The 17,837-nt window shown below is 61.2% G+C and overlaps 1 protein-coding gene across 3 annotated transcripts in view; it reads right to left on the minus strand.

The window, feature by feature from the left end:
* Positions 1 to 382: 382 nt before the first annotated feature.
* The window catches only part of SLC12A5 (solute carrier family 12 member 5), a 118,327-nt gene continuing 100,872 nt past the window's right edge, over positions 383 to 17,837 (minus strand). For 2 of the 3 annotated variants that reach the window (XM_084646126.1, XM_084646128.1), the window contains exons 20-26: positions 12,145 to 12,276; positions 11,743 to 11,850; positions 8,696 to 8,818; positions 8,189 to 8,376; positions 7,857 to 7,871; positions 6,790 to 6,923; positions 383 to 5,125 (exon numbers count right to left, since the gene is read on the minus strand). In XM_084646126.1, the coding sequence (XP_084502252.1) occupies positions 5,034 to 5,125; positions 6,790 to 6,923; positions 7,857 to 7,871; positions 8,189 to 8,376; positions 8,696 to 8,818; positions 11,743 to 11,850; positions 12,145 to 12,276 (792 nt within the window). In that variant the 3' untranslated portion in view covers positions 383 to 5,033. The remainder of the gene's footprint in view (positions 5,126 to 6,789; positions 6,924 to 7,856; positions 7,872 to 8,188; positions 8,377 to 8,695; positions 8,819 to 11,742; positions 11,851 to 12,144; positions 12,277 to 17,837) is intronic. The other variant, XM_084646127.1, reaches the window with a different exon arrangement.

A 17,837-nucleotide genomic window follows, 5' to 3' on the forward strand; every position in this document is an offset into this window, starting at 1 on the left:
ATGCGGTGAAGGGTGCAGTCAAATCACTTTATTGCATTTTGTGCAGACAGGAGTCTAAAAAATTAATACAATAAAAGCTGTAAAGCATTAACAGGAGCATTCAACAAGTGAGGAGTCACTCCTCTGTTAATATCCACAGCGAACACAGGGGGGTGATATTGAGGAGGCCCAATACAGAATACTGAAACACTCGCATAGAAATTAAATGCAAGCCTATTCCTCTTCTTTTGGTTTGCAACCTATTTTATTTACACCGTTTAAACGTCTTTGCATTGCTCTGCACAGAGATTCTTTAAAACACAAAGCATACTAGGTCACTACATGTCTATTGAAATATTGCACTCAGAATAAAAGTCATTGGAATGGATGTAAAACATCTAGGTACAGTGACTATAAAGTTTATTTAATGAATTGACTTTGTTGTGGTAACATTCATAACAAATATATTGCACATGTAGCACAGAAAAGTGTTTTGCAACCAACAAAACCTCAGACCTCTGGATCCTTCCACTACGACGTGTCAGTGCTGCCATACAGCGGAGAGTCTTGACTCTTGTAGTGCAACTGTTGTACCCTAAGCAGTATCCATCCTTCCTGCTGTTCAAGTGACTATGAACACCGTTGCCCAGTGCAGCCTCTGCCTACATCTGTAAACACGCTCTCAAATGGTTTGTAACCTGTACCAGGGAATACCTGGACTGCGCATAACCCACCAGCTTGCACTGGGAGGCCAGGTAGTGAACTGCTGGAAGGGGGCTGGGGAATGGAGGTTGCCCCCATTTTAACTTCTGAGGAACTGATGAGCTTTCCTCTGCTCTGGCTAGAGTAGTTCCCTGAGCAGGGGCCCAAGCCTTGCACAAAGAGCCTGCTCTGCTCTGATGGAGGTGGAGGGGCTGTGCTCATCCTTGCAGCTGCATACAAGGGCTCTCTGTAAAACAAGCCTCATGGTTCAAGACCTTCCTGCCTGCCCTGAAAACCCTGAACTGTCTCCACATGTGCCAGAAAGAGACTCAGGTTTCTACCACAGCACACTGTGTCTTTCCCAAGACGGAACAGTGGAAGGGTGCTCCAGAGGGAGCTGCACACTCACAGAGGCCAAACGTGCCGGGGCAGAGCTGGGTTTGTATACTAACATGCAGTGCTGTCTGCTAAAACTGGCCCCCTCCAGCCCCAGGCGTGGGGGTTTGCTGTGGAAACATCACCCTCTGCTTGCCCCCAAGGAGTTTGGCCAGGCAGTGGTTCTGAGAGGCAACAATGCAGATGTGTGTTCAGAGACTAGCGCTGGTCTTGCTGAGCTAGGGCGGGGGAAGGAGGCTCCTTTGCCTTTCACTGTCTCAATGTGGTAACTTGCCAAGAGGGGGCTGAGTACTGCCCCCCAGCACCGTTGGAGTCCTGGCTTTCCAGGATGAGGGAGGGAGGGAGGGAGGGGCCCTGGCTGCCGTTGCTGTTTTGAGCAGTGGCTGTAGCCTGCTCTGAGCTGGTCTAATGGATGCTTTGCTTAAACGGGTGCCGGCACCTGTCTGCACTAGGGTTTCCACTGCCACGAGGGAGTGCAGGTAGCAGAGCAGGGATCAGTGATGGGGGCAGGGTGTGACACGTGCCCAAGGGTGAGCTCGATGCTGCAGGTGGTTCGCACTAGAGGAATCATGAGACAAGAACTTTTAAGTCCTGATTACAGGGAAAGAGTCAGGATTGAAGGGCATCTGCACTGAGGGAGGGGGACAGCACTGGGGTCAGGAAAGGAGAGGAAGGCAGCAGGAGCAGGTTGGGGCAGCTTTGAGGCCTGCAGGCAGCAGCAAAAGCCAAAGCAGAGTTTTGCAAGTAAGATCTACGACTTCCAGCCCTGGGATCAGTCTGTGCTCTTAGGAACCTTGCTGCTACTGAATGGTGTGAAAGCCAAGCCATGGGGAGTGTCTGGGTGATGGGGTCTTCTCACAGCAGCCACTAACCAGCCCTAGCTCTTGCTGTGCGGCTGGCCCTCCATCAGCCCCCGACCCAAGCGTAAGGAAACCTTCCTCCAAGCAGACACCTGCCTGTTCATCTAAAAGTGTTCTTGGGGCTGAGGCACTCAGCAGAGCTGCTCTGTGCTCAGCAGAGTTGCTGGCCATTAATTGTCCAGTGTCGGGCTGGGCCCCTGCATCGCTGACTTCCAGCCGGGAGTTGGGCTCAGTGCTCTTGCTCTGGGAATAGCTCAGCTTCACCTTGGCGTCGATTCCCCGTTAGCAGTGTGTGGCCGCAGCAGCGGGCACCCATCCCTTGCCAGGGTTTGAACCGGAGCTGCTGCACCGAATAATGCTGCTGTACGCAGAGCTACATTTTTCCAAGCAGTCTGGCTATGACTGGGGTTGTGCCTGAACTGCTGCTGGGGGGTGGCACTTTGAGGGAGCCAGGGCTCAAGGGGCATAGCAACAAATGCAGCGAGGGCTGGGGCCATCACCAAAACCTGGCATAGGTGAGCAGATGCTGGATTGTGAGCAGGGAGCTTCAGCCAGGTCAGCATCACTAAGTGGAGAATTGCTTCCTGCTCCACTGCCCTCCCCTCATTCCCCATGGGGCCAGTGCTGGGGCTGGAAGGGGGGGGGGTGATGCCAAGGGCCCACAGGAGGAGGATTTAGGGCAGGTGCCTACAGAAGACCTTGTTCCCTCTGTCGCAGCTTCAGTGGGAAGGAAGTTAAGGGCTGGCACCTCTGTGGGAGCAGCTGCTGGGCACTGGATGCTCTTCCCTAGAGAGCAATGAGCAAGGGCAGCGTGAGAGGAAAGGAAGGGGGACTATGGGGAGCCAGCACTGTCTGTGAGAAGGGGCCCAGCTGCCTTCTCCAAGGGGATTCATTGTAGGAGACATGTCAGCTGTGGCCGTTAGCCCTTACTTGCATCAAGCCATGGGCCTCTGAACTGCCATCTCCCACCTGCAGAAGGTACAGGGCTGCCCCAGTGGTATCTGCACGGGCCCATTCCCAGCGCTGCAACGGGTGGAGTTTATGGCGGCTAAGAAGAGGTGGGCTGGGATCAGCTCTGGGCCACACATCTGAGTGGTAAAGCTGCTCCCTCTCGGCTTGGGGAGAGGGCCTGCCGGAGCAGGCTGCACTCAAATTGGAAGCTCAAGTCTGCTGTGAAGCAAGTTCAGAAAATTCTGTAACTTCTTTTCCCTGAAAAGACTAAGCAGCAAAATTCAAAGAGAATGACCCCACGAGCTGGCCCTCCCCCCGGGACGTGCCATAGGCCAGGGACGCTGCAGCCTTCACCCCTGCACGTGAGCGACAAGGAAAAGCCGCCCTCTCCAGAGGGAGCAGCCTCAGCAAAACCTTGGAGCCCTTGGGCCTGGGCCCCAGACGGAGTCTAAAAGCCGGAGCCAGAATTCACTGGCGCTAGCGACTCCTTGCATCTCTCAGCATAGAGCTAGATCTCTCTCTCTATTCTTCATCTGGGTCTATGAACATAAATATGATCACTTTAAAAATACACATACAATATTATGTACATTATATACAGCTGGGCAGGCGCCCGGGCTGGGCGAGCCCTCTGCCCTCCCGGCCTCCACGCCCACTGCGGTTCCTAGAACTATTCACATTGGTTAAAAGCGCCCCAGTTTCTCAGTAAAGTGAGAGATGCTGAGGGGGGTCGGGGGGGGCTGGGACCAAGGTTTGACGTGTCCAAACAAGCCCACAGCCATGTGCGCGGGTGCAGCCGGGCTCCTTGCAGAGCTGCTCGTGGGCCCCTGTGACCTGGGGAGGCTGCATCGCAGATGTGGAGTGTCAGTGCCCTGCTGCTGGTACGGGGGGGGTCGGGGGGGGATTGAGCTGATTTGCATATTTATAAACTTTCAGTGCCTGCGGTCTTCACCCAGCAGCCCCTGAAGCAGCAAGATGGTGTGGGGGAGGGGATGCAGGGGGCACAAGGCTGCAGCAGGGGCCCAGGGAGGCTGCGTTCCAGCTCTTCGTGCATGGGGGGGGAGGGACACAGGCCGCAGGCCTCCCGCCAGGAGCTGCTGGGCAGCGTGGCCGTGCAGGGCCCAGGCTGGACGCGCGCCCCTACATTCCCAGGGCTGGGCGGCGCGTGTGGGCAGCGTGCAGGGAGCGCGCCCGGCAGTGCCCAGGCCCTGCAGCAGGGATGGAACCAGGCCACACCCTGGTGCAGCCGCGCGCCCCTGTGCTGAGCGGGGGGGGGGGTGAAGGAGAAACACTTGAAGTCCATGTCCCCGCTACCCCCCTCCCGCGCCGGGCTGCAGCCCCTGCCAGGCCCCTCTCACCCAGCCGGCACATCCAGGTGGCCTCACGAGAAGGGCAGCGTGGCGCTGTCCTTCGCGCTGACGTCTGCACGACCTGCCTCTTCCCCGCGCAGCACTCGTCCGTCCGAACCAGCGCCCGGGGGCCGCAGAGTGTGGCTGTGGTTCCCAGGCGCCGGCAGCGGGCAGCAGCAGGGGCTGCGCTCTGCTGAGCCTACTTGGCGAGGGGCCTGTGGCTGGCACTGCAGGGCACGTGTGAGCGGTGGGGTGAGGCGCGGCTGGCGAGGCGAGCATGCGGTGGCCTGGCCTAGGCGCACAGGCGCCAAAGGACACGTCAGCAGGCGGGGCAGGGCAGCAGACGTGTCCCACAAACCTCAGCGAGTCCTAATGTAGCAGAGCGAGGGGTGGAGAGCCTAGTCCCGAGGGGCCGGTGCACCCACGCCAGCCCTCCGGGGGCTCCAAGGAAGCACTGACTGAGAGCCTGGCCAGCCCCGCTTCCTGCCCCGCACGGAGGCCGGGGCGGTGGCAAAATGCTGCAGGCCCTGGGGCTGGGGCTCCGGGCTCCCGTCTCTATTTCTACATCAGCAGCCACCGCAGGGCTGTGCCGGAGCGATGGGGGACAGCGGCGCGGGTGCTGGTTGCTCCTGGAACCTCTGGGGCTGCAGTTCGAATGGAGCGGGTGGGGGCACGGCAAAGTCTCTGAGCACCAAGCACGAGCGGGACCGCCCTCCTGCCCCCCGGGAGCCAGGCGCAAAGAGGTCGGTGGGGGGGTCTCTCCGGGGGCACAGTAACTTCAGGCAGCAGTCGTGTTTCAGGAGTAGATGGTGATGACTTCCCGGCCCCCTCCGCGCACCAGCATGACCCGGTCCAGGTGCTCCGTCAGCACCTCCAGGAACTCCATGTCTGCAGGGCGGGGCTGTCAAGGCGGAAACCGGACCCCGCATCGGGCCCCACCGCTGGGCCCGCCAGAGGCCGGGGCGGCGGGAGGGCACAGGGCCTGCCAGGCTGGCTTGGCCGGGCCGCCGAGGGGCCGGAGCCCCAGGCCCCGGGAAGCCCTGGGCTAATGCCTGGGGCCGGCGTGCCCCGCCCCTCGGGACCTGCCCGACCCTGGCACGGGAGGGCACCGCAGCCGGAGCTTCGCGCACGGGGTGCCGGGGGCTGCCTGCGTGACCCCCCCAGGCCGGCAGAGCCCCTGCCCTGCCCGGGGCCCTGGACCACTGATTGGCTGAGTTAGCGCCGCTCTCAGAGGCCTCCACCAATCAGCGAGGCCGCACTGGGCCCGCCGGGGGGCAGGGGGGGCGCGGGCAGGGACTGGGGCAGCCAGGGGCGGCTGAAGCCGGGGCTGCTCGAAACTGATGGGGGGGGAGGGTGCATGCACCCCCGGCTCTGTGTGTGTGGGTGTGTGTGTGTGTGTCTCTCGCTGTGGGCGCACCCCCGGCTCTGTGTGTGTGGGTGTCACTGTGGCCCGCCCCCCGGCTGTGTGTGTGGGTGTCACTCTGGGCCCGCCCCCCGCTGTGTGTGTGGGTGTGTGTGGGTGTGTGTCTCTCGCTGTGGGCGCACCCCCGGCTCTGTGTGTGTGGGTGTCACTGTGGGCCCGTCCCCCCGGCTCTGTGTGTGTGTCTCTCGCTGTGGGCGCACCCCCCGGCTGTGTGTGTGGGTGTCACTGTGGGCCCGCCCCCCCGCTGTGTGTGTGGGTGTCACTGTGGGCCCGCCCCCCCGCTGTGTGTGTGGGTGTCACTCTGGGCCCGCCCCCCCGGCTGTCTGTGTGGGTGTCACTGTGGGCCTGCCCCCCCCGCTGTCTGTGTGGGTGTCACTGTGGGCCCCCCCCGGCTGTCTGTGTGGGTGTCACTGTGGGCCTGCCCCCCCCGCTGTCTGTGTGGGTGTCACTCTGGGCCTGCCCCCCCCGCTGTCTGTGTGTGGCTCTGCCAGTCAGCCAGAACACGGGCACGGCTCCACATCGAGCACCTGGGCCCTGCCCCACACCAGCCCAGAGCCTAGCCCCCGGCTCCCAGCAGTAGGGCTGCAGTCTGTTCCTGGCTGGCACATGGCGCTGCTCTTCCCAGCACGGGGCGTGGTGCTCCTGGCTGAAATGCCCAGGGGTGGGTGTTTCCAATGTCGGCAGGCGCCGGCTGGGCCCAGCCGCAGCCCCCTGGCCCAGCCTGTCTCACCAGCCTAGCGAGGCTGGAGTTGGGGAGGGTGGGAGAAGCTGCCAAGCGGTGGGAGTGGGCAGCTACTGCCATGGTTTGATGGCGCTACCCCAGCTGCTGGCGGGTGGGAGGAGGCATCGAGCAGGGCAGGGAGGTGCCACTGAGGCAGCCCCACATCCCTAGCATCCCCTGCCCACCAGGCCTGGGCTCCCCCTTCAGCCGCACTCAGCCAGGGCCTTAGGGTCCCACCGCCCAGAGCCAGCAACACCCACGGCAGGAAGACGGGGCCCTCTGGCAGGGGACCTGCAGGGCAGGACCTGTCCCAGCCAGGGCCTTCCAGCCCACAGACACTTATGTGCCGCAGACACTGGCCTGGCCACGTGGCTGGGTTTGCAGCTGCCAGCAGCCAGCAAAGGATACAGTTCTCATCCCCCTTCCGGTTGCGGGGTGGGCCTGGCATGTTCAGCAGGACCAGCTTGGCGTTCTGCGACTTCTTGACAATGACCTCGTTAAGCTTGACGGCTGTGTGCATCCGCCGCACATTGGACTGGTTCCTGGAGGAGAAACGGGCGGGCAGGCTCAGGGGGCAGGGCAGGGCCCCAGACCCTTAGAGCTGGCGGTGGTGTAGGGGGCGCAGAAAGCCCCGCCCACACAGGTGTGTCAGCTGGGGGAGGGGCGCAGAAAGCCCCGCCCACACAGGTGTGTCAGCTGGGGGAGGGGCGCAGAAAGCCCCTTCCACACAGGTGTGTCAGCTGGGGGAGGGGCGCAGAAAGCCCCGCCCACACAGGTGTGTCAGCTGGGGGAGGGGCGCAGAAAGCCCCGCCCACACAGCTGTGTCAGCTGGGGGAGGGGCGCAGAAAGCCCCGCCCACACAGCTGTGCCAGATGAGGGAGGGGCACAGAAAGCCCCGCCCACACAGCTGTGCCAGATGAGGGAGGGGCACAGAAAGCCCCGCCCACACAGGTGTGTCAGCTGGGGGAGGGGCACAGAAAGCCCCGTCCACACAGCTGTGCCAGATGGGGGAGGGGCACAGAAAGCCCCGCCCACACAGCTGTCTCAGACCCAGGAAGGAGACCTGCCAAGAACAAGCAACTCCTGCACTTCTCAAGAGGTGCCCAAGGCAACACTGGCCCTTGCTGCCCCTGCCCATGGGGCAAGCCTGGGGCACTAGCCAGTCCTGGGGCTCTGACCAGGCTCAGCCAGGCAGGTTCAGTCTCTTCCCCCTGTTGGCAGGAGGTGCTGTGTGGGGCAGGCGAGGCTCCCCCAGCAGGGGGTGGTATGTGGGGCAGGTGAGAGCCCTGTGGCAAGGGGAGGTGTGTGGGGCAGGCGAGGATCCCTGGCAGGGGGTGATGTGTGGGGCAGGCGAAGGCCCCCAGCAGGGGGCGATGTGGGGCGCAGACTTGGCACTGGAGTGGCAGGATCCCGCAGCCCCCTCCTTCTCCCCTCCGCACCGGGACACGGGACACACACACACAACTCAGACTTACAGGTTCTCCCACTCCCTGCCGGCAGCACGGGGGAAAGAGAGAGAGAGCTCGTCAGCACCGTCCGGCCTCGCCCCACCCCCTGGAGCACCAGCTCCCGTTCACTGCTCAGCTCCCACTTCTGCCACCTTGGGCACAGCGCTGTGCTGGTCTCCAGGAGCTCCCCGGCCTCCGTGCACCAGCTCCCTGGCTCGGCTCCAGCATGGACACAGGCAGGCCCAGGCCAACGCTGCCTGGGACAGGCCCGCTGAGCAGGCTGCCTGGCTCGGCTGGGGACCAGTGTCTAACAGGGGGTGCAGTGCAGGGTGCCGGGGGCCACCCCAGGGCCAACTTACGGCTTCATGTTGAAGAAGTCCTTGATGCTTTCGGGGCTGACGGGGCTCTTGCTCTTGTTCTTCTCCGCAACAGACTTTTCCTTGGTCCAGGTGAGATGCACCTTCTCAGGGGCTGTCTCCACCTCATCACCAGGCGACTGGGGCCTGCTGGAGAAGGCCGTGGCATTCTTATCGTGGATGAGCTGCACCTGCAGAGGGAATGGGTGAGAGCGAGCAGGGAAGCAGGCCGGGAGGGGTCTTCCCAGCCCCCCATCCTGCCTCACCCATGGTGCCCCAGGCCCATGTCACTTGGCCCTGCCAGCCCCAGACCCCTCACCCTGCAGCACTTGGCCCTGCCAGCCCCCACCCTGCAGTACTCAGCCCCACCCTGCTGTTCACGGCCTCCATAGTGCCCCCTGATGCCCCAGCACTTGGCCCCCTTTCAGGTGCTTGCTCCCCCCAGTTCTGCAGCATCAGCCCCCCAGCTCCCCATCCTGTGGGGCTTGGCCCCCCAGCATGCAGCCTTACCTCCTCCTCCGGCTTCTCCTCACTGTCGCCCACCTGCTCCTCTGGGACGCTCAGCCGCAGCCGGGTGTTGGCAGGGTTCTTGCGCCGGATGGAGCCGCGGGACTCGTCCGTGATGCTCTGGATCTGCGTGGGGAGGGATGGAGATGGGAGCCCATTGTGCAAACCCAGCTTGCCACAGGCCAGACACCAGGGGTCCCTGCAGGGTGCATCCAGCTGGGATCTCAGTGGGGAGCGAGCTCAGCACAGAGCCCACTTGAGCTACTCCGTTCCTGCCCCACCCGGTGATGGGGGTCACTGTGGGGGCACAGCCGAGGGCAGCTCAAGGCTGGCCAGAGGGAAAAGAGTTCAGGTCTGGTTTGGTGGGGCAGGGGGTCACTGCTGAGGAGCTCAGGTCTGGCCAGGGGGGTCACTGCTGAGGGGAGCACAAGGCTGGCTGTGGGGGGTCACTGCTGGGGGGAGCTCAGGGCTGGCTGGGTGGGGGTCACTGTTGTGGGGCGCTCAGGACTGGCCCGGGGGGGGGTCACTGCTGGGGGGAGCTCAGGACTGGCTGGGGGGGTCACTGCTCGGGGTCTCAGGACTGGCCGGGGAAGGTCACTGCTGGGGGGAGCTCAGGACTGACCCGGGGGGGGGTCACTGCTCGGGATCTCAGGACTGGCCGGGGAAGGTCACTGTTGGGGGGAGCTCAGGGCTGGCTGGGTGGGGGTCACTGTTGTGGGGCGCTCAGGACTGGCCCGGGGGGGGGGTCACTGCTGGGGGGAGCTCAGGACTGGCTGGGGGGGTCACTGCTCAGGGGTCTCAGGACTGACCCGGGGGGGGGTCACTGCTGGGGGAAGCTCAGGACTGGCCGGGGGGGTCACTGCTCGGAGTCTCAGGACTGGCCGGGGAAGGTCACTGCTGGGGGGAGCTCAGGACTGACCCGGGGGGGGTCACTGCTCGGGGTCTCAGGACTGGCCAGGGAAGGTCACTGCTGGGGGGAGCTCAGGACTGGCCGGTGGGGGCACTGCTGGGGGGAGCTCAGGACTGGCCGGGGGGGGTCACTGCTCGGGGTCTCAGGACTGACCCGGGGGGGGTCACTGCTGGGGGGAGCTCAGGACTGGCCGGTGGGGGCACTGCTGGGGGGAGCTCAGGACTGGCTGGGGGGGGTCACTGCTCAGGGGTCTCAGGACTGACCCGGGGGGGGTCACTGCTGGGGGGAGCTCAGGACTGACCCGGGGGGGGTCACTGCTCGGGGTCTCAGGACTGGCCAGGGGGGGGCACTGCTGGGGGGAGCTCAGGACTGGCCGGTGGGGGCACTGCTGGGGGGCGCTCAGGACTGACCCGGGGGGGGTCACTGCTGGGGGAAGCTCAGGACTGGCCGGGGGGGTCACTGCTCGGGGTCTCAGGACTGGCCGGTGGGGCACTGCTGGGGGAAGCTCAGGACTGGCCGGGTGGGTCACTGCTCGGGGTCTCAGGACTGGCCGGGGAAGGTCACTGTTGGGGGGAGCTCAGGACTGGCCGGGGAAGGTCACTGCTGGGGGGTCTCAGGACTGGCCGGTGGGGGCACTGCTGGGGGGTCTCAGGACTGACCCGGGGGGGGGGTCACTGCTGGGGGAAGCTCAGGACTGGCCGGGGGGGTCACTGCTCGGGGTCTCAGGACTGGCCGGGGAAGGTCACTGTTGGGGGGAGCTCAGGACTGGCCGGGGAAGGTCACTGCTGGGGGGATCTCAGGACTGACCCAGGGGGGGCACTGCTGGGGGGCGCTCAGGACTGGCCGGTGGGGGCACTGCTGGGGGGAGCTCAGGACTGGCCAGCGGGGGCACTGCTGGGGGGTCTCAGGACTGACTCGGGGGGGGGCACTGCTGGGGGGTCTCAGGACTGGCCGGTGGGGTCACTGCTGGGGGGAGCTCAGGACTGGCCGGGGAAGGGCACTGCTGGGGGGAGCTCAGGACTGGCCGGCGGGGGGGGCACTGCTGGGGGGTCTCAGGACTGGCCGGCGGGGGGGCACTGCTGGGGGTCTCAGGACTGACCCGGGGGGGGTCACTGCTGGGGGGAGCTCAGGACTGGCTGGGGGGGTCACTGCTCGGGGTCTCAGGACTGGCCGGGGAAGGTCACTGTTGGGGGGAGCTCAGGACTGGCCGGGGAAGGTCACTGCTGGGGGGTCTCAAGACTGACCGGGGGGGTCACTGCTGGGGGGGTCTCAGGACTGGCCGGCGGGGGCACTGCTGGGGGGTCTCAGGACTGGCCGGTGGGGGCACTGCTGGGGGGAGCTCAGGACTGGCCGGCGGGGGCACTGCTGGGGGGTCTCAGGACTGGCCGGGGAAGGTCACTGCTCGGGGGTCTCAGGACTGGCCGGCGGGGGCACTGCTGGGGGGCGCTCAGGACTGACCCGGGGGGGGGCACTGCTCGGGGTCTCAGGACTGGCCGGCGGGGGGGTCACTGCTGGGGGGATCTCAGGACTGACCCGGGGGGGGCACTGCTGGGGGGTCTCAGGACTGGCCGGGGAAGGTCACTGCTGGGGGGAGCTCAGGACTGGCCGGGGGGGTCACTGCTCGGGGTCTCAGGACTGGCCGGGGAAGGTCACTGCTGGGGGGAGCTCAGGACTGACTCGGGGGGGGTCACTGCTGGGGGGAGCTCAGGACTGGCTGGGGGGGTCACTGCTGGGGGGTCTCAGGACTGACTCGGGGGGGGTCACTGCTGGGGGGTCTCAGGACTGGCCCGGGGGGGCACTGCTCGGGGTCTCAGGACTGGCCGGTGGGGGCACTGCTCGGGGTCTCAGGACTGGCCGGCGGGGTCACTGTTGGGGGGAGCTCAGGACTGGCCGGTGGGGGTCACTGCTGGGGGGATCTCAGGACTGACCCGGGGGGGCACTGCTGGGGGGAGCTCAGGACTGGCCGGCGGTGGGGCAGGGGGTCGCTGCTGGAAGCCTGCACCACAGTTACTAGCAACTCCCCATGGCTTACAGGGCCCGGTTGGCACGGCAGAGCTGCTGCCCCGTGGGGGTGCAGGCCCCAGTGTTTTGGGGGGGCAGCCTGCCCCGGGCAGAGGCCTCACCCAGGGAGCCCTGTTACCTCTCGCTCCCGCTCTGTCTTGGTGAGGTGCATCTGCTTGAGGATCTGCGAGCGCTGTTCCATCACCAGGGTCTTCTCGTAGGTGTAGGCCGAGATGTCGCTCTCATGCTGCAGGGACACGACGTGCCATCACCCAGGGAGGGAGCTTGGCACACGCAGCCCCCCAGCTCAGCCCGAGGCACAGCCCTGGGCCCTGGAACACCAGGCACATGGGCAAGTGCCCCCCCATTCCCCTAGAAACACCTGGCCGGCCCTTCCCCTGCAGCCCTTTGGGGACCCCAGTGCTGGGCATGGGCAGTTCCGCACCCACCTCTCAGGGCAGCGACTACGCACAAGCCAGCGGCCAGCCACAAGGCCAGGGGGCCGGGCCAGGGAGGGGCTGGGCTGCGCGAGGGCTCTCACCATCTCCACCACCTCCACCTCGGCCGTGATGCGCAGGTGGTACAGGAATGTCGTCAGGTCCTTCTTCATCTGGATGCTGTTATCGTCCATCTGCGCCACCGTGAAGATGCGCATCTTACATTTACGCCAAACCTGCCAGGGAGACGGACCGCTGTCAGCCTGCCCTGCATGGAACCCTCCCAGTCCCAGTCCCCAAAGCGGGGAACCGGCCTCCGATCTCAGCCCGGTCAGCTCACCAAATGGAGGAGCCGGCCCCCAGTCCTAGCCTGGCCAGCCCACCACAGGGAGGAACCAGCCCCCGATCCCAGCCTGGCCGGCCCACCACAGGCAGGAACCAGTCCCCAATCCCAGCCTGGCCGGCCCACCAAAGCGGGGAACCGGCCTCCGATCTCAGCCCGGTCAGCTCACCAAATGGAGGAGCCGGCCCCCAGTCCTAGCCTGGCCAGCCCACCACAGGGAGGAACCAGCCCCCGATCCCAGCCTGGCCAGCCCACCACAGGCAGGAACCAGTCCCCAGTCCCAGCCTGGCCGGCCCACCAAAGCGGGGAACCGGCCTCCGATCTCAGCCCGGTCAGCTCACCAAATGGAGGAGCCGGCCCCCAGTCCTAGCCTGGCCAGCCCACCACAGGGAGGAACCAGCCCCCGATCCCAGCCTGGCCGGCCCACCAAAGCGGGGAACCGGCCTCCGATCTCAGCCCGGTCAGCTCACCAAATGGAGGAGCCGGCCCCCAGTCCTAGCCTGGCCAGCCCACCACAGGGAGGGACCAGCCCCCGATCCCAGCCTGGCCGGCCCACCAAAGCGGGGAACCGGCCTCCGATCTCAGCCCGGTCAGCTCACCAAATGGAGGAGCCGGCCCCCAGTCCTAGCCTGGCCAGCCCACCACAGGGAGGAACCAGCCCCCGATCCTAGCCTGGCTGGCCCACCACAGGGTATGTGTGTAGTTGTCTGTAATACCGCTATGAACTGTCTATGGGCCCCTTGTACGATCACCTTGACGTTGCACCCCAGTGGGTACAGAGGGTTACAGTGCTGCTCCTGGGGCAGCACGGGGTCTTGTTATTGTCTGGGGTGGGGTATGAATGGGTCATTGAGGACTGCCTGGAACCCACCCAGCTCAATGGGAAACCTGCAGAGACAACGGGATACTGAACGCACCAGACATGACTTGCAGCAATAAAAAGATTAGCCAAAGGAACAAGCCAGAAAAGGGTGTAGCCCCCACCTCCCCTAGAGCAGAGCAAGGAGAGGGCGTTAAACGAGGCACAGCTGACTGCAGGGCTGGGGAATGCTGATCAGGACAGGAACTGGGGCCCAGCCCCAGGCCAGGGTCTGAGAGATGCCAAAGACAACAGTGGCAGCAGCGGCATCCCCTAGGCCCCGTTCACCAGCTCTGGCACTGAGCGTGATGCCACTTCCGCTGCCACAGCCGAAACTGGCCGACTGTGAGAACCAGCGCGAACAAGAGGGAGAGCAGGGAAAGCCGCAGCCACAGCATGACCTGGGTCTGGAGCTGAGGCAGAGCGTGAGGCCTACGCTGGGGTAGTACGTGGGGAGGAACCATGGGAGGCCAGTTCTGCAGGGCGCCTAGATACCAATGGGGGGGGGGGCGTTGATCCCTACCGCCGGGCCTGGCACAAGTTTGCACCAACTCTACTCTTCCCCCGGTACTCCCTCCCCAAGCAACAGAGCGTACAGATGTTGGATCATATTAAAGAAGTTCTGTATTAAAATCACAAATGAGTTTGATTCCCCAGAGTTTAAATTCCAGGGTATTACTAATTAAGAGGTCTCTTGGTTTTTGGTGCTGTTTCTCTCCCTCTATGTGTGAAACTTGCAAGCTGCTAACTGTGTTAGTACATTCGAAGACAGAGTCTGTTCTCAAAGCAGTTCACAGAGAGAGAGACTCAAAGCAATACTCTAACAACAGAAACAGCACCCAGAGACTCCCCGCCCTTTTGTTGTATTAACCATTGTGATTAAAATAGAGATAGAGGATGTATGTGGATGGATGCTTGGTGTGGATAATAACTGAATGATCAGGGAGGTGCCAGCCTAAGAATCCAGTGTCCATCGGCTGAAGAAGGCGTCAAGTGGAAATAACCAGAGGACCCCCCAGAGGGCAGACTGGAATCCACCCAACAGCCTCAAGAATGGGAGAACCAAAGAACAAGATAACATCTTGGAGCCGTCAGGAATGTGCTATCTGCTGATTGATTCAGCAACAGCATGATGAAGCAATTCCTATAGACTGGCATAGGAAGAAATTCCTATAAAAATAGACTCTAAAAAGTGAGAACTTTGGGGGTCTGATTCTGCAAACCAACTTCCAGGAGCATCAGATGAGCATCTGACAAGGCCCTGCTCCCTCCTCATGTCCAGGCCACCTGGCCAGTGACTTGGCATGAGCAACTCTAAGGCTGGTAACTATGATAACAACCTTGCAGAACCTGTGTGTGTGTGTGTGTGTGTGTGTGTGTGTATGTTTGTATGAATGAATGAATGAATGTGAGAATAAATTTGAGATTGAATGGAATGTTATAACTATAACTAACTGCTTACTATGATCCTTTCTGTATTCACAATAAATGTGGTATTTTGCCTTTTTCCCTTTAATAAGATCCTGCTGGTTTTTATTTTATTGGTACAACACAGAAACGACCCCAGGGACGAGGAACCGTTCACAGACGCCGGCGGCTTCTCGGGAAAGGTTTTGAGGTGTGCACCAGGCCAAGGGGGGGTGATTCTCCCCAAATGGTGTAATGGTGCCGATGTCACTACAGGGAAAGATTTCAGAGGGGTAGCTGTGTTAGTCAGCAAAAACAACGAGGAATCCTTGTGGCACCTTAGAGACTAACATATGTATTTGGGCATAAGCTTTCGTGGGTAAAAAACCCCACGTCATCAGATGCATGGAGTGAAAAATACAGACAGCAGTATAAATATTATAGCACATGAAAAGATGGGCGTTGCCTTACCAAGTGTGTGGGGGGTGTCGGTGCTAATGAGACCAATTCAATTAAGGTGGAAGTGGCCTATTCTCAACAGTTGACCGGAAGGGGTGAATATCAAGGGAGGAAAATTATTTTTGTAGTACTAATGAAGCCAATGCAATCAAGTTGACAAGAAGGTGTGAGTATCAACAAAGGCTCACCTTACCTGACCACTCTCCTTACAGTCTGTATAGTAACACCATTGTTTCATGTTCTCTGTGTATATAAATCTCCCCACTGTATTTTCCACTGAATGCATCCGATGAAGTGAGCTGTAGCTCACCAAAGCTCATGCTCAAATAAATTGGTTAGTCTCTAAGGTGCCACAAGTACTCCTTTTCTTTTAACAAAGGGAAAATTATTTTTTGTAGTGACCCAGCCACTGCCAGTCTTTATTCAGGCCTAATTTGATGGTGTCAAGTTTGCAAATTAATTCCAGTTCTGCAGTTTCTCGTTGGAGTCTGTTTCTGAAGTTTTTTTGTTGAAGAATGGCCACTTTTAGGTCTGTTATTGAGTGTCCAGGGAGGTTGAAGTGTTCTCTGATTGGTTTATGAATGTTATAATTCTTGACATCTGATTTGTGTCTATTTATTCTTTTGCGTAGAGACTGTCAAGTTTGGCCAATGTACATGGCAGAGGGGCATTGCTGGCACGTGAGGGCATATTCACATTGGTAGAAGTGCAGTGAACGAGCCCCTGATGGTGTGGCCGATGTGGTTAGGTCCTTTGATGGTGTGCCTTGAAAAGATATGCGGACAGAGTTGGCAACGGAGTTTGTTGCAGGGATTGGTTCCTGGTTGGTGTTTTTGTTGTGTGGTGTGTAGTTGCTGGTGAGTATTTGCTTCAGGTTGGGGGGCTGTCTGTAAGCGAGGACTGGCCTGTCTCCTAAGGTCTATGAGAGCGATGGATTGTCCTTCAGGAATTAGCCTCGTTACCACTGACCCCACACCTTGGTAAGGCAACTCCCATCTTTTCATGTGCTGTAATATTTATACTGCTGTCTGTATTTTTCACTCTGTGCATCTGATGAAGTGGGTTCTAGTCCATGAAAGCTTACGCCCAAATAAATTTGTAAGTCTCTAAGGTGCCACAAGGACTCCTCATTGCTTTTACTACAGGGAAAGGTTTATACAATTAGAGCAATTCCATGAGCCATGGCCCCACATGCTGAAAATGTGGCTAGTAGACCGGACTAGGGATCTGCGTAGCACAGGCCGGTTGGCCGATGAGTTTGTGCCTAGTAGGCCTGGCTGTGAGACAGAGCCAAAGAGTGACTGGCCCAAGTTGGGGGTCACTTACAGGGGGTCACACAGGTGCACCCCAGAAATGGGATTTCAGTAAACTCAAACCAGAAGTGACGGCCGATGCAGGTAGACCACCCCAAAGGGATTCCCAAAGAGGCAGAGTTGTAAGATCCGTCGGCAGACAGAGCATCAGGGGCTGTACTGCCTGAGGCTTCATGAAATGGGCTTTAAATGGGACCACCAAAGAGTTATCTTGGTGAAGGCCCAGCCCAGAGGAATGCCAGTTCCCCAAGCCTTGGGGGGGCAGTGTCCCTGTGGCTTTGTGCGGGTGCAATGGGCAACATCAGCTCTCAACCCTCTTGCGCTGGGGTAGCCCATTCATAGGATGTGCGCTGAGCAAACACTCTATTAACCCTGTACAGCAGGCTGGGAAATGGGTCCAAGGACACTGGAACAAGGGTCTGCGGTGACTCTTGCATGGCCCAGTGTGCTAGACCTGGCTCAGTTTGTGCCCAGTGAATATGTAATCACGAGGGCGGTGTCTGGACCCTTGGCCAAGGGGCCTGTAGCAAGGATCTACCTGAGATGGGGAGGCCCAAGAGGGGCACAAAAAGGGTGGGGGGGCAGGATCAGCTCCCTGCAGTGCTGCTGTTGGGGAAATCTTCCCAACTGGCCAGATAATGCCCAAGTGTCCTGGCCCTTCCCAGAGCCAGAGAGTACCCCCCAAGTCCTGACCACAAATGATGGGGCTAGGAAGCTGCTGCCTGTGGCTTGGGGGAATGTGCTCGTTGGGGCAAGGCTGAGACTCTGTCCACAGGTGGGGAAACTGAGTCACAGCCAAGTGATGCTGGGACTCAGATCCCAGCCAGTGGGGATGGACAGGTCACACTCCTTGCCCAGTAGCTGAATTTCAGAATGGTAGGGCCTTGGCTGTTCACAGCGCTGTCACCCTCTTGAGAAGGATGGCAGGCACTGGGAGTGGCAAGCCGCTAGGGATATACATTTCCAGTAGTACTCCGCCATCCCAATAAAGGCTGGCCTGCTTATTGGTTGGGGCAGTGAGCCAATATCTGAGCGCTTCCCCCTTGGCCAGTTCTGGCCATATTCAGCCGCTCCCCACCCTGTGACCCAGGTTCGACGACTCCTCGGCCACCCCCTCTTTACACTCTCCAGCCTTGATAGTCAGTCCGCAATCCTGCAGGCGGCCCAGCACCCTCTTCGCTGGGACACAGGTTCCTCCCCGGTCGGGCTGAAGACACGAGTATGATCCGTGTACGCCGGGCAAAATCCGCCACCCCCCAGTAACTCCCCCCTGCCCCGGCGCTGACAGGTGGTGGCGCCCCCTTGAGGCCAAAGGGTAGGACCAGGAGCTCAAAGAGCCCTATGGGGTGGTGAAGGCAGATTTCAGCCTGGCATCTGGGTGCAAAGGCAGCTGTCAGTAGCCTGGTGAGATCCACA

This window comes from Lepidochelys olivacea, assembly GCF_965140295.1.
Source record: "Lepidochelys olivacea isolate rLepOli2 genome assembly, chromosome: 13".
Lineage (NCBI taxonomy): Eukaryota > Metazoa > Chordata > Testudines > Cheloniidae > Lepidochelys > Lepidochelys olivacea.